Here is a 14,659-nt window from a genome sequence, read left to right as displayed (position 1 = left end):
TTTTTAGAACAATAGTCGTCTCTCTCTCTACCCCCCACCTCCTCCCCTCCCTCTCCCTCACTCCCTTTGTCTCTCCAGATTTTCAGCTACTTGGGAATTTCCATGCTCTGGCAAGGTAGGGCTTGTGTTCTTCTATTCCTACAGTCCTTAGTCTCAACATCCATCTCCACTCCTCCACAGTCCCTACTGGGTTTTCTTCACTTTCCCTTATCTGGTTACTTGGCCCCTGTGGGCATGCTAGTTTGAGACCTCTGATCCAGAGCAATCTTACACAGATGGAAGGATGCTAGGACCAGCCATCCTAATACGTTAATGAAAACTGTATTTAAAAGCCAAAGCTGACTTCAGAGACCCAGGCATTGAGAAAAAATTAATAGCAGATTTCCCCCAAGTCCCTTGCTTTGCCTGAAATTGGAAAAACACCTCCCAGTGGCCCCTAGTCCTTCCCTCAAGCTTGAAAGCTGCTCGGAGGGTCACCCGGGCTCAGGCCCCTGGACAGGGTTCCCCGTGCTTTCCCTGATGTCAGGGGAAAGGTATGTGGGGAGGCTCTGGTTTCCTCATTTGCAAGGGGATTGTTGGGGGCGCTAAAGTGTGACAACAGTAGCGATCACATTTCGGACTTAATAAAATACCATGACGCTCAGCTAGACGCTACCTCATACTCCACCAGCTGACCTGGATCGGGTTACCCCCGAGCCAGCACTGAGGGGAGCGGGACAACGCAGAGGACAGGAGGACGGGGATCCTCTGCCCCTCACTCTGCTGCCTGGGGGGCAGGCCTCTCAGACAAAGGATGCCAGCTTCCCACAGCCCAGGTGCTTCTGCCCTCTCTGGAGTCAAAGTATGACTATTGGGGCTGGTGGTGGGGTGGGGCTGGGGGGTCTGAGTGGGACCACCTGGCAAAGACAGAGGAGTTGTTCTGGTGAAGTGCAGGGGGGCTGAGGAATTGACTTTCTGACCCAGAGAAACATCCACGAATAGTCTGCAGGGATGTCCATCATCCCAGTGAGAAACTGGAAGACACCTGAAGTTCCCCCGGTTGGACTGTGGCAGAGTGAACTGTGGTATATCCATTCAGAGGACTCCCACCCAGCAGCTCAGATTGAGGTGGACTGTTACACAGGGAACTGTTTCCAAGACATCCTGCAGTTCAGGGGAGGGGAAGAAAAGCAGACCACCGAAGAATGATACATCCAGTATCACATGATGTATATACTTATAAAAACCAATTAAAACAAAACAAGGTATTATATATACACGTATCCATGTACAAAAATGGAAATAGATCTGAAAGCTCACACATCAGACTGGAAACAGCAGTTCCATCTGGGAAGGCACTAGTGTTGGGTTAGTGGACAGTGGAGACTTTAAATGTACTGAAGTGCTTTCTTTCTTTTCTTTCTTTTTTAAAAACAAGGATAATACGAACATATACTGCTTTTGAAAAAGCAAATATCTCACTGGGGAGGAGAGCCAGAGACAGGATCTAACGCTGGAGGACGGAAGCTAGCACTCATGAGCTCCCGGCTGCTGGGGGCTGCCCCACACTTCACATACAATAATGGGGATGCTGCCTATCATCGTCCACCTTGCGGAGGAAATGAGGCGGGAGAAGTGCGGGAATAGGTCTGTTAGGGGTTGAATTGTGTCTCCTCAGAAGATGCTGTGGTCCTAACCCCAGTACCTGTGAATGTGACCGTATTTGGAAAATTGGATCTTTACAGATGGTCAAGTTAAGATGAGCTCATGAGGGTGGGCTGAAATGTGACTGGTGTCCTTTTTTATAAAAAGGGGAAATTGGGACACAGAGACCGAAACGCACACAGGGAGAACGTCATGTGACCATGAGGACAGTGGTGGGGCAATGCATCTGTAAGCCAGGGAACATCTGAGGTCCCCAGAAGCTCGGGGAGAGAGGCGAGGACCAGATTCTCCCTCACAGCCCTCAGAAGGAACCAGTCCTGCTGACACCTTGATCTTGAACTTCTGGTCTCAAGAACTACAGGACATAAGTTTCCACTGTTGAAGCCACCTGGCCCAGGAAACTTGAACCATGCCGAGGACTGCACAATGAGGGCGAGCAGGAGCCCAGCAGGCCATCTGCCTCTCAAAGATCCATCCATCCATCTCAAGACTATGAAAACACCTCCAACGGTCCCAGAACCACAACACACGATGCACAGGTCAAGAGGGGAGGTTTCAAGACGAAAACTGGCTCTTGTCCTCAAGGTACTTATCACATCACTGGAAAAAAAGAGGCTCTTCTGCATCCTCCACTGTGGTCCAAGCCATCACTACCACCCACCTACACCAGGCGGCGCCAAACTAAGACCCGAGGTCCAAATCTGGCCTGCCTGTGTCAATAAAGCTTTATTGGAAGACAGCCGTGTTCATTTATTTATACACTCTCTATGGCTGCTTTTGTCCTACATCAGGAGAACTGGATAGTTGCGACTGAGACAGTATGACGTGCAAAGCTTCAAATATTCTCTGGCTCTTTGCAGAAGTTTGCTGACCCCCAACTCAGACTATTACAGTCACCTCCTCACTCTGCCTGCTTGAACCTTAGTCTGCACCCGTCCTCTCATCCCAGTCTCTATCCAGCAGCCAGAGGGATCCTAGCAAACCCGAAGTCAGACCTGGTCACTCCCTTGCTCAGAACCCACGATGGCTCCCACCTCCCTCCGAGTAAAAGCAAGTCCTCACTGTGACTTGGGCCCTGCTTGTCTGCATACCCACCCACTCATAACCCCCTGTCCCCCCACCTCCCACCCCTGTCCCACTGCACTGCAGACACGGCAGCCTCTGCTGTTCCTTTAACAACCCTCACACTCTTGCCCCAGGGCTTTTGCATTTACTGTTCCTTCTGCCTTGAATGCTTTTCCCTTCTCTTTCCATCTGTCAAAAACCTGCAAAGGTTCGTTGATGTCACTGCCTTTGTAAAAACTGCCCCAATTCCACCCCACGTCAGGACAAATGACTTCTGTCTGTCTCCCCACTTTGTGGGGCCTCTAGGATTAACCTGGGCCTGATATAAAATGCCTAATTTCTTCTTTCAGCCACTAAATTGGGAAACCCTAAAGGTAGTGCCCCCCTTCTTTTTTATTTTTACTTGTTATTGCAAGGTCAGAGAATATAGCAGTTAAGAGCACAGACTCTGGGATCTGGGTCAGTCTCTGACTCTGCTGCTTACTAACTGAATGAACTTGGACAAGGTATTCAGTCTGTTTGACTCTCAACTTCCTTGTCTGTCACTGAGCTATAGAATGGTACTTAACCACATAAGGTTTTATAAGGACTGAATAAATCAATACAGGTGAAGCACTTTGAACAGTCACTTGGCCAGAGAAAATGCCATGTATACGTTTGCCTTGATTATTGTATTACTATTTTGAATTCTATAGGCCCAGACTCTGTGCTTGGTATAGTAATGGTTAAGGTGAACTGAGTTCACCATCAAAAGAGGCTCATGGATGGTCAGCTCTGCTGATGAAGCAATTTAGAGGCAAAGCAGAACATTGCATTTCTCAGTCCAGACTCCAGGGACATGTCAGGATGCTACGCATTAATGCATCTCAGGAACGGGGGCAGAAGACAACTGGGGTAGAGACATTCCGTTTCACCCATCCTAGACATTGTAGGTGGCCTTCAAAGGCCCATTCCTGGGCTCCAGTGTCAGCCCTGATGTTTTCTAGGTGTGTGACCTTGGGCAAGTTCCTAGACACCTGTGAGTCTTTAGTTTTTTTTTTTTTAAATAAACTTTTAGAGTAGTTTTAGATCTACAGGAAAACTGTGAATATAGTAGAGTGTTCTCATATACCCCACAGTTTCCCTCGTTAATATATTCATATGATATATTTGTCACAACCAATAAACAAATATCACTATATTATTAACTAATACCAATTTTTTTATTCTGATTTCCTTAGTTTTCCCTCTACTGTCCTTCTTCTGTTCCAGGATCCCATCTGAGGTACCACATTACATTTCGTTGTCTTGTCTTAAAGGGACAGGTTCCTCTGGGTTGTGATTAGTTTCTCAGATGTGTCTTTGTTTTGGTGACAGTTTAAAAGAGTACTGGTCAGGTATACTGCAGAGTGTCTCTCAACTGGAATTTGTCTGATGTTTTTCTCATGGTTAGACTGGAGTTACGGGTTCTGGTGAGGAAGATCACAGAAGTGCAAGTACCATCCTCACCACATCACATCAGGGGTGCACACTATCAACATGACTTACTATTGTTGATGTTGACCTTGAGCACCTGGCTCAGGTGGTGTTCCTAGGTTTCTCCACTGTAAATTTACACTCCCCCAACCTTTCCATGTTATACTTTTTGGAAGGAAATCACTCCACAAAGCTCACGGTTCAGGGTGGAGAATCTACATACATTATTTGGAATTTCTCTGTGTGGTAGACTTGTCTTTTCTCCCCCACTTACTTATTTACTCAGTCATTTATCTGTGTCAGTAGGGACTCATGGGTACTTATTTTATACTTTGGGTTAGATGCGATGTTATTTGTTTTAATACTCAAACTATTCCAGTTCTGGCCATTGGGAACTCTTCTAATCATTTCCTATGTCCCTTTGACATAGCCCATCATCATGAGGTTTTTTAAGCACTTCTTTACTTTTTGGTACCCTAATGTTTATCATGTGTCTTCCCAGTCCCAGCCCTCAAATCAGTTACTTCTCCAAAGAGCCCTGGTTCATTTTACTGGAAAATGGTGTTTAGAGACCAAAATCGGGGTGCTGGGTGTGCTACTTGCTACAGGAGTCTCAGAGCTGGGGCTTCTTAAGCAACAGACCAAGGTCTCCAGGATTTTTAAAAAACTCTGAAATATGGTTAATGCATCCACTTGCAGGTGTGTTATGAGGCATGTGGCTGGCCTAATAAATGATACCAACGGCAGTCCCGATGCTTCCTTTCACCAGTGTGGAAAACGAAGCTCAGACAGGGCCAAGTGGAACTTCCATAGTCACAGGGCCTCTGGCGGGAGTGTCCCACCTTTTAATCAGTGATGACAGCAATTTATCCTTTTGTCACAGGCTCCAAGTCAGATTTAGTTTCAGGGTGATGTCAGTCTCCTAAAACACCAAGGGAGAACATCCCCCTTTTTCTTTGCTCTGTAGTTTGTGCAGGATGGGATTTATTCTTTCCTTGGATGTTTTGTGAAACTCTTGTTTAAAACTAGCTGGACCTGGTGCCTTTTTGAAGGGAGCACATCTTTAACTACCATTTCAGTTCCTCATGGTCATTGGCTATTTATTTTTAAATTTACCCTTTGGTTAATTTTGGTAATTTATATTTTCCTGAAGTGTGTCAATTTCTTCTAGGTTTTCAAGTTTGTTGTATAACAGTGCACACATTATTCTCATAACTAAAAAAGAATCTCCTCTGAATCTCCAGTCATGTCCACTCTTTCATTCTGGATGCTGTTTACTGATCTCTTTTTCTCTTTTTTTCTTGTTCATGCTTGCCAAGGGCTTATCTACTGGTTTTTTCAATTACCAGTTCTTAATAATTTTCCTGTCTTTCTAAAAATGTAATTTAAGGCTATGCCTGTCTGTCTGGGTCAGCCTTTGCCTGCATCCCACAGGTTTTGATACTTAGTATTCTCATCCTTGCTCATTTCTGAACAGTAAGCCTGGTGACAAATACCTATCAGAATCCATTCTGATTAAGCTGGTGACAGCTGGGGTTTTCCCAATCTGCCCTACGGTGGTCTGATCCCATTACTTTTTGTCCTTGGCTGACTGGAGACATGAATGCAGAAAAGAAAATTGTTGACAAATTTGCTTTAGAAAAATGACTCTCTCCAGAGCCCAGATGGACTCCCTGCCCACTCCTTTTCCTTCGAGGCCAGTATATTTTAAAAGTGAGATTGCTTAATGCTGCCTCTAGCCTAGCCAGAGAGGGGCCTGCTCCCTGGGAAGGGAACCTGGGCCATCTTTCTCGCATTGTCTAAATGTTTAACTTATCTGAAGAGCGCTAAAGAGGCTGTGGCCTGCACTGCATTAATGGCCAGTTGGGCAGGACGTCTTGGAGAGCAGCTCAGTGCTGACATGGTGAAATATTATTCTCCCTGATAGCTCCTGCAGCACCGTAAATCAGACGTTTCGCAATCAGGCCCGCATGTCAGGCAAGCAGCCACGACCTGCCCAGATTCCAGCCACTTCTGAGTCCCTCCAGCAAGAGCCCTCCCAAAGCTCTGGCAGCATCTTGAAGCACTCCCACTTTGGCCCACCCGCCTGCCTGGCCATGCCTGAATCAGGCCAGGGATATCTTCTGCCAAAACCTTTACGTTGATCTGGTTCCTTATGAAGGAGTCTCTTCTTGCATGCCCTCTGCAGATCTGTATTCCTTCTCTGATTCACCGTTAATCTCCATACTGGATCTTCTGTGAAAGAGGAATGTCCCAGACTAGAAGTCTGCTTATCCTGGGATCAGGTCTCTACACTAGCCTTAATAGCTCTGTGACCTTCAGAAAATGACCTCCCTGGGCCTCAGTCTCTTCACTGGTAAACTAGAGACTTGAAACAAAACAAAACAAACTCCCTTGCAGGGTAGTTGTGAGATTCCAGGGAGAAAATGCATGTATGATGCCTGGCACAGGGTAAGAACTCAGTACGTGTCAGTGTTGGGCAAGTTAACCTCTTGGTGCCTCAGTTTCCCCATCTCTAAAATGGGTATACGAAGCAGTATTTGCCTTCTGTGGCTGCTGTAAAGGTTAAACGAGGCCTCAGGCACTGCCTGGGCACACAGTGAGCATTCAGGACATGTCAGCTGTCACTGCGATTGGGTTTACTATTCCCATCTGTCCCCCCCAACCCCCGCTCTCCCCAGCTCCAACTGCGGTCCCTGTCCTTCTTTCTAGAAATGCACTCAGATCCTTTGTCTATTGCTTTGCTCCCCTCCAGGATGCGGAGGGAGGGGGCTGCAGTGGTTCAGTGTGGTTCGTTGCTGTTATTTGTGTGTGACTTTTGTTTTGCATATACAGTGTGAAGATGCTACACTAAGTCTTTTTCACCTCTGTCTTCTTCGTTAGGCAGGGAATTTCTCCTCCTCTTGCTGTCAGAACTTGCTCATCCTCCTGTAGGCTTCCTGGCTGCTCCAACCCTCCCTGCTCTCCTTTTCCCTTTGAACCCACGGCCTGCAGCACCGTCTAGATTTGCTGCTGGGATCTTCCTTCTCAGTTGGATGGCAGTCGTTCTCCTGGGTGAGGCAGCCCCACGTGGCGGACGAGCATGAAGGCTCTGGAGACAGGCCACCTGGGTCTGCAGACTGTCACTGCTGATGGTATGACTTCAAGCTGTTTGCCTAACTTCTCTGCCTCAGCTCCTTCACTGGTAAAATGGGTGTTATGGACTGAGTGTGTCTTCCCCAAGTCCATATACTGAAGCACTAACCCTCAGTGTGGCTGTATTTGGAGAGGGGGCCTCTAAGGAAGGAACTGAGGGTAAGTGAGGTCATAAGGGCGAGGCCCTGATCTGATAGCTTAGCATCCTTAGAAGAGACAGCAGATCTAGCTAGCACACATGCTTTCTCTCCCTTTCTCTCTCTCTCTCCCCTCCTCCTGGTACCCACACTGGGGAAAGGGCCTATGGAAACATAATGAGCCAGGAAGAGAGCTCTCACCAGGAACCACATTTGCCAGCACCTTAATCTGGGACTCCTCACCTCCAAAACAGTAAGAAAACTAATTTCTACTGTGTAAGCCGTCCAGTCTGTGGTGTTTTGTGATGGGAGCCTGAGCAGACTGAGACAATGGGGCGAAAACGGGGAGGATTAAACAACTTAACACATGTAAACTGCTCAGAGCAGTGCCTGGTACCTAGTAAGTACTCAGTAAACACCAGCTATAATTACTCTAATTATTGTCATCACCATCGTAACTGAAAGTGTAGGTCATGTCTTACAAATTTAGGGTTCTAGCGCTGCCCTGTCTCACAGAACTTTCCACAATGAGCTAAATATTCTGTTCAGTCTAATACAGTAGTCACCACCCACATGTGGCTATTTACTTTAAAATTATTTAAAATTAAATTTAATTAAAAACTCAGTGCCTCAGCTGCACTGGCCGTATTTCAAGTGCACACTTATCACTTGTGGCCTGTGGCTACTGTACTGGACGGTGAGGAGTCGAACATTCACATCACTGTAGAAAATTCTATAGGACAGCATTGCTCTAGAGTATTGGCTTTCACGTGGGTTTGACTGTGACCTTCCATAAGATACATTTTCTATCACGGAGATTTAAATTACTGAAACATAGTTGACATCACTGAAACAATTTCCCAAACGATATTCACCTGCAGCACCGTAAATCAGACGTTTAGCAGCCAGGCCCGCATGTCAGGCAAGCAGCCACGATCTGCCCAGATTCCAGCCACTTCTGGGTCCCTCCAGCAAGAGCCTTCCTATTTGTGATGCACCCTTATCATACCCCTTTCAATCAGCTCTCCTTTTCAAACGTTTAAAACCTTAGCTTCATCCCAAGCAGTTATCACCTATGAAATCACTTTTTCCCCAAAACACTAGTAAAAAAACAAACAAACAAACAAAAAACCCCGTAAGTTTAATGACAAAAAATTTTTTTTTCAAGTGGAAGCAAGCCGCATCAAAGCCCTGGTTGTGCTGGACACCAGATGATCCCTAAATACTGTGCAGCAGCTGACTGATAGTTCTCAAGGCCTTGGCGCGGTGTTTGGTTCTCAATGGGGTGCCCCAGGCGTTTTGGGTACAAGGCTGTCCAAAGTAGCGGGTTATGTGGCATCCCCGGCCCCACCTGCTAAAAGCCAACAGTTCTTCCCCTTCATGTGACAGCCACCACCTCCCTTCCATTTCCAAACTCGCCCTTCCCCACTTGGACATTCTGAGGTTGCAGACACTGAGAGCGCCTGCTCTCTGAGAAACAGGGAAGACGGGAAAGCCAGGACAGTGCTGTCTCTCACCTGAATCGGCCCTGCTTTCCCTACTCACCTCTTCCCACAGGGGCAGAGAGGATGAAAGGCATCGCCTCCCGGGCTGCACACTGAGCCTGGAAATCAAACCCAAGAGGTCTGTGCCCCCGGGCACCTCTGCTCAGCTGGGACGGAGGGCCAGGTCCTGCACCAGCTCTGGTGGTGGCACATCCACGCCTCTAGTAAGCGGCCGTTGGGAAGGCGTCCCGCAAAAGGGCTCCCAGTGCATGCGCAGTTCACAGAGCCCGAGGATGCTTTTGACAGCTCCCGAGCGGCAGGTGAGTGAGCTTCAATCAAACCTCCACGCTCACCCCACAACCCAGCTGACATTTCAGTTTAGGGTCTTCTGCCCTGGATTTTACTGCAAAAGAGGCAGCTCTCGCACAAAGGCAAGTTGGCCAGGTAATTGTTGATATTTAGGCCCAAACTCCAGTAGCCGGCTGTGATTTAGGTCTGGGTTGTTGGCCACCGTCTTAAATCTTTAACATCTCTCTGTATTACATGTATTGTTATTGAATTATGGTCAAATCAGTGAGTGGTCAAGCTAGTTAATATTTTCTAGCTCCTAGTACAATAAACATCTAACAATTTAAATGAAACAATTTGCCCCTGTACCATATAACCCCTTTTGCATGGCCCCAGTGGCACAGATAGCCCTCTGGTGGGAAGCCCATTTCTGGGGCATGTGCAGTGTGCTCGGCTCTGTGCTGACTGCTTCCTTGTATCTCCCATCATCATTACAACCTTAGAACTTGGGGGCTTTTCTTCTACCCATTTAACAGATGAGAAAACTGAGGTTCAAGGAGATGGAGTGACTTTTCTAGGTTACACAGCCAGGGGATGGTGGAGCCAGGAGTCAAAGGCAGATTGAACTGATAAGCACACGCTTGCCCTATACTCAGGACACACATCCCAAATGTCCTGGTATACAGCTTAACTTGGCACCTCCTTTTCTCTGACCAGTCCTTCCACCTCATGGAATCTTCTCCGTCAGTGCTTTCACCTTTAGTCTGGGAACCATTGATCTAACGCAAATAACTACTTCCACTGCCCTCTTTGGTCTGTTTTCCACCCGGCAGCCAAAGGGAGCCTTTGAATCGTAAGTCAGGTCACTCTGCTCCCCTATTGAAAACCCTCCACGGCTTCTTGTCACCCTGAGATTATCATCTGAAGCCTTAAGATGGCCCAAAGGCCCCACATGGTGTCTGTCTCCCCCTCCCCCACACTGCCCTCCACAACCCTTTTTGCTTCTTCCGCTCCAGCCACACTGGCCTCCTCCCTGTTTCTGGAATGTACCAACTTTGACCATGCCCCAGGGCCTTTGCACTGCTGTTTTCTCCATCTGGCACACTCTGCCCAGATACCCACATGTTCCTCTCCCTCACTTCCTTTAGGTCTCTGCTCAAATGTCAGAGAAGCTTTACCTGATTGTACCAAGTAAAAGAGCCCTTGGGACCGTTTCCTCCGACTCTGCTGGTCTCTCTTTGGAGCACTTTATCTGACATTTTATATTTAGTTGTTTATGGTCTGCTTCCCCAGCTGGCAGGCCAATGCCTCCAGGGTGGGGAGCTTGCTGTGTTTTGTTTGCCACTGAATCCGCAGCATTTAGAGTAAGGTCTGGCAAAAGCTAAATTCTCTATAAATCTCCATTGCTTGTGGGAACTGACCCCTTATTTACGGATGCCACTGCAGTCTTGGAGCAGAAAGGGATCTGACTTTGTTCCCTAAACCCCATCATCTGACTACCCGTGCAGGCGCTGGGCCTTGCACTGGACTCCTGCATCCTGTACCTCTCCCCAGCCCTGGACAGCCTCCCTGGGGAGCTGCACGAGGCCGCGCTTCAGATTCTGACAAAGGCTCCCCGCACCAGCAAGCAATATGTTTTCACTTGTGTTCTTAACTTCTCCATCATGTAACATGGTTTCAATTCTGCTGAGGTGCCCTCGGGGCTTCTGGCATTGGGGACATTTTGGAAAAAAATGTAGAGAATAAAAACAAACTGGCTTCCCTGAGTAGCTCCAGCTGGTAATTAAGATCCTTTTCCAAGAGGTGCGACTTTGACTTTGGGGCCAGCGAGGAACAGCAGAGGGGGTGAGATTCTGAAGACATGTGCCTGAACACACACTGGTCCCCCAAAATTACCTGGCTCTGAGCCTGAGGTTCAACTAAGATGGACAAAGCTCCTACTATGGGTCTGCCGGTTTTCCTGCATAAGAGCTTCAAACTCGTGTTATCTGCCTGTGGTTTGGTATCTTTGCTGGTGTGTCCCAGGTGCTCATGACAAAAGGATGGATTCTCCGATCTTCCCTAGGCTGCTCATCGCAGAGAATGGCACTGTCGCCTGAGTCAGGCCCAGCCTAGGAGTCCCCCTCGACCCCCTCTCTGCCTCACCCCCCACGTCTAACCTGTCAGCAAGTGCTCTCAGCTTTGGCGCCATCCCGAAGCCCGCATCTTCTTACCATCTCGATCCAACCCAGTTTTCTTCTTTTGCTTGCATGACTGCAATGATCTCCTTCCTGGTCTCTGGAGTTCCCCTCCTACTGCCCATTCTCCATGCAGCAGCCAGAGTAGTCGTTTTAAAACATAAACCAGGTCATGGGGCTCTTCCTGTTTACCATGCCCTGGCCCCGTGGTTGTCCACGGCACTCAGAATAAACCCTGATGTCTCTGGCTTGTGTCTGGCCCGTGCCTCCCTCTCCAGACTCATCTGTCCCAGCTGCCCCCTTGCTTTCACGCATTCACTATAGTCTCGTGGCTTCTCGCAGATCCTAGATTACATCACACTAGTTCTCACCTCAGGGCCTTCGCACTTGGTATTCCCACCTCCCCTGATCTCCACCTGGCCGGCTCCTATCATCATTCAGGCCTTGGCTCAAGTGCCACCTCATCAAGATGCCTTTTCTGACCCCCTGGAGGATGCTGCTCCCCCATCCCATCCCCCTCCCCCACCGCTCACTATCACATCTGATTGCTTTATTGTCTTCACATCCTTTTCGCTGTCATGAACTTTCTTGTTTATAGATTTGTTTGGTTGTTTACTGCCTAAGCCTGGGCATTTAGGGTGAATCAGATAGACATGCTCTCAGAGAACTGACATTCTAAGGAGGAGACAGGAAAAAACTAAATCTATCTTGAACTTTCAGCTACAAGGGCCAGTTATTTCCTTTTTTTTTTTTTTTTTGGCTGAAGGGAGTTGGGGTTTGCTGTTTGCAATCAGCTGAGTCTTAACTACATTAGGTTCCATAAATACTTGCTGGATTCAACTGCCATTTTTTTTCAATTAAAAAATTTCACCTTCAGTTCTCTCTCTTTTTTTCCCCCCAAGACACGAGGAGTCTTTGTAAAGAGAGCTTGCACATTGCTTTTGGCTAAAAAGACAGTTCCGGGCCTTGATGCTAGTGGCATTTTCTATTACTCCAAAGTAATTCTTCCTCATCAAGCCTTTACCTTGATCCTTTATTTGAAAAAGATGTTGGGCAGAGAGCATCAGTTCCATTTCATAGATAGGAGGACTAAGGCCCTAATGGCTGGCCTAGACTGGATAGAACACGAGATTGAGCATTTCAGCAAGGAATTCCCCACTCTGGAACTCTAGGACTGCAGACCAGAAAGGAAAACCTCTATCCTTTCCTGATGATAAATATTAGTCATGCTCTGGGCTGGTCAGGACAGATTTGGAATTTGTAGCCTTCTTATTTCTACTTCATAGTTTAGTCCCTGGGATTTTCCATATTCTAGGGAAAATATTCCAAATAGGGTAAACAGAATTGTTCTTTCACATACAGTATTATTTTAGGTTGCATTTATTTTTCAACCTGTTAAACCAATGACGAGAATATAAAAGCCAGAAGTCTCACGTTAATCTACTTATAAAACAAAAAAGCCTTCCTCATGTTGCAGAAAGCTGCTTGCTCTTTCATTAAGGGTAAGTAGTGCATTGTATTTCCCTCCTTGCCTTGGCTACCAGGAAGCTCAGAGACAGACTGAACTTAACTTATGTAGTTAGCATGAGCCAGATTTTTTTGGTACAATGCCTTACCCTAATTCATTACATGACTTTCTATTCTTTGCCTTTGTTTTAGTAGCTCTATTTTAAATATGTTTCTCATTTGAAATCCTTCCCAAATCTTTCTGACGGGGGCTGGGTATAAACAAATGAATTACATTTATTTCTGAAGCTGCTCTCTTTTTCCTATCTCCCTTGCTGCTTGCTTACGGGGACAAGAGCAGATACTTTAAATCAGCGTGATCCCATTGCTCACGCTCTCTCTCTCTTTGTAAAACATGTTTTCAGGGCAATGTAAATTGTTTTTAAAAGCTTCCATCCTGGCCCACTGCTAATTATTACTAACCCAGGAGGATCAGTACTAATTTGCCTTAATAAACTTATTAAATAGCAAATTTCAGGAGGAAGAAACTACACAGCCTTTATTGGATTAGTGTAACTGCCAGTGGATGTCACCACTAGAGCAGAGAGAAAAGTCCATTAATCGCACAGGGAAGCTCAGGAGTGAATCCGGTCAAGTGTGTTTCTAATAAGCCGTGGCTGACCACAGTTTTGTGCCTTCTTTGGGGTTGTGAGCAAAAGTTTTTAGCCTTCACCCGACAAAGAAAACAAGGACAAAGAAAAGGCCGTGTCTCTGCTCCCAAACCAGAAGCAGGTGATTAAATACAGCGACTATGGAATGAAATAAGCAATCAAGCAATTCCAAACCTCCAGGTCATTGAAGAACAGATGTGTGTCTGCGAGGCTGAAGATCATTTCCTCCATCATGAGGCCGATGCGCACGGACGTCGTGGTGTCCTGTTGGAGACACAAGGAGAAAAGCACGTACAAGTGGCACCACTGTCATCTCAGCCTCCTTTCTCCCCTCCACCTCATGCCACCTCTGAACGGCAGTTTTAGTCGTCCCTCATCTGTATGGCTCAAGATGAGTCTCTGGGTGGAGTCGGGGTGGTAACGTTGTACAGCTTCTGAGATTTCATTTCTACTTTTTCATCATTTCTGTTTATCCTCTTTAGTGTTTAAATCTCCCCCAGCAAATATGCCCCTGGAATGGCAACCGTCTTCAGTGTGGCAAGAACCAGAAGTGGAGGTAATAAAGGAGAAACTCCTGGAAAATGTGTGTTTCCAGGGAGGCCTGAGAGAGTTCAGAGAAAGCAACATAAACTATGTACAGACTACTGAGAGAGCTGGGATGCTGGCTCTCGCTGTACCATGATCGCTCTACGGTACCACCTTACTCCTTCGGATATTTAAAAAAAAACCCACTGTTATCTAGCAAGAGAGGATTAGTTATAAAACCAAACACACAAACAAAACCCACTTCAGTACATCCCTAGCAGGGCAAACTAGGCAGCCACTGAAAAAATGGGAGTCATGCCAGAACTGCTGACATGAAAGGATCATCCAGAAACACACTATTAAGGGACAAAAGCAAGTTGTACCCCAGTCTAGTGTGTAAAATACAATGTCCTCTGCCTCTGCTCTGTCTCTGTCTACTTCTCGCTCCTCTGTACACACAGTGTGTAGACTGCATTACTTTTCACCCATATTTAGGGTCTGTTCATGAAGAGCTTCTCCCTGTAAGAGAATGATACACACCAGGGGATGGCAAACTACGGCCCGTGGGCCAGATCTGGCCGGCTGCCTGTTTTCAAATGGCTCATGAGCTACAAGTGATTTTCACATTTTTG

General features: G+C 46.9%; 1 protein-coding gene across 6 annotated transcripts in view; it reads right to left on the bottom strand.

Moving 5' to 3' along the window:
• The window catches only part of EYA2 (EYA transcriptional coactivator and phosphatase 2), a 231,391-nt gene that overhangs the window by 25,688 nt on the left and 191,044 nt on the right, over positions 1-14,659 (bottom strand). For all 6 annotated transcript variants that reach the window (XM_072944335.1, XM_072944340.1, XM_072944336.1 and 3 more), the window contains one exon: positions 13,677-13,766. In XM_072944335.1, coding sequence (XP_072800436.1) covers positions 13,677-13,766 — 90 coding nt within the window. The remainder of the gene's footprint in view (positions 1-13,676; positions 13,767-14,659) is intronic.

The sequence above is a fragment of the Vicugna pacos genome, chromosome 19 (genome assembly GCF_048564905.1).
Source record: "Vicugna pacos chromosome 19, VicPac4, whole genome shotgun sequence".
NCBI lineage: Eukaryota > Metazoa > Chordata > Mammalia > Artiodactyla > Camelidae > Vicugna > Vicugna pacos.
The sequence above is the reverse complement of the archived record's forward strand: the minus strand, read 5'-3'. Positions and strand labels throughout refer to the sequence as shown.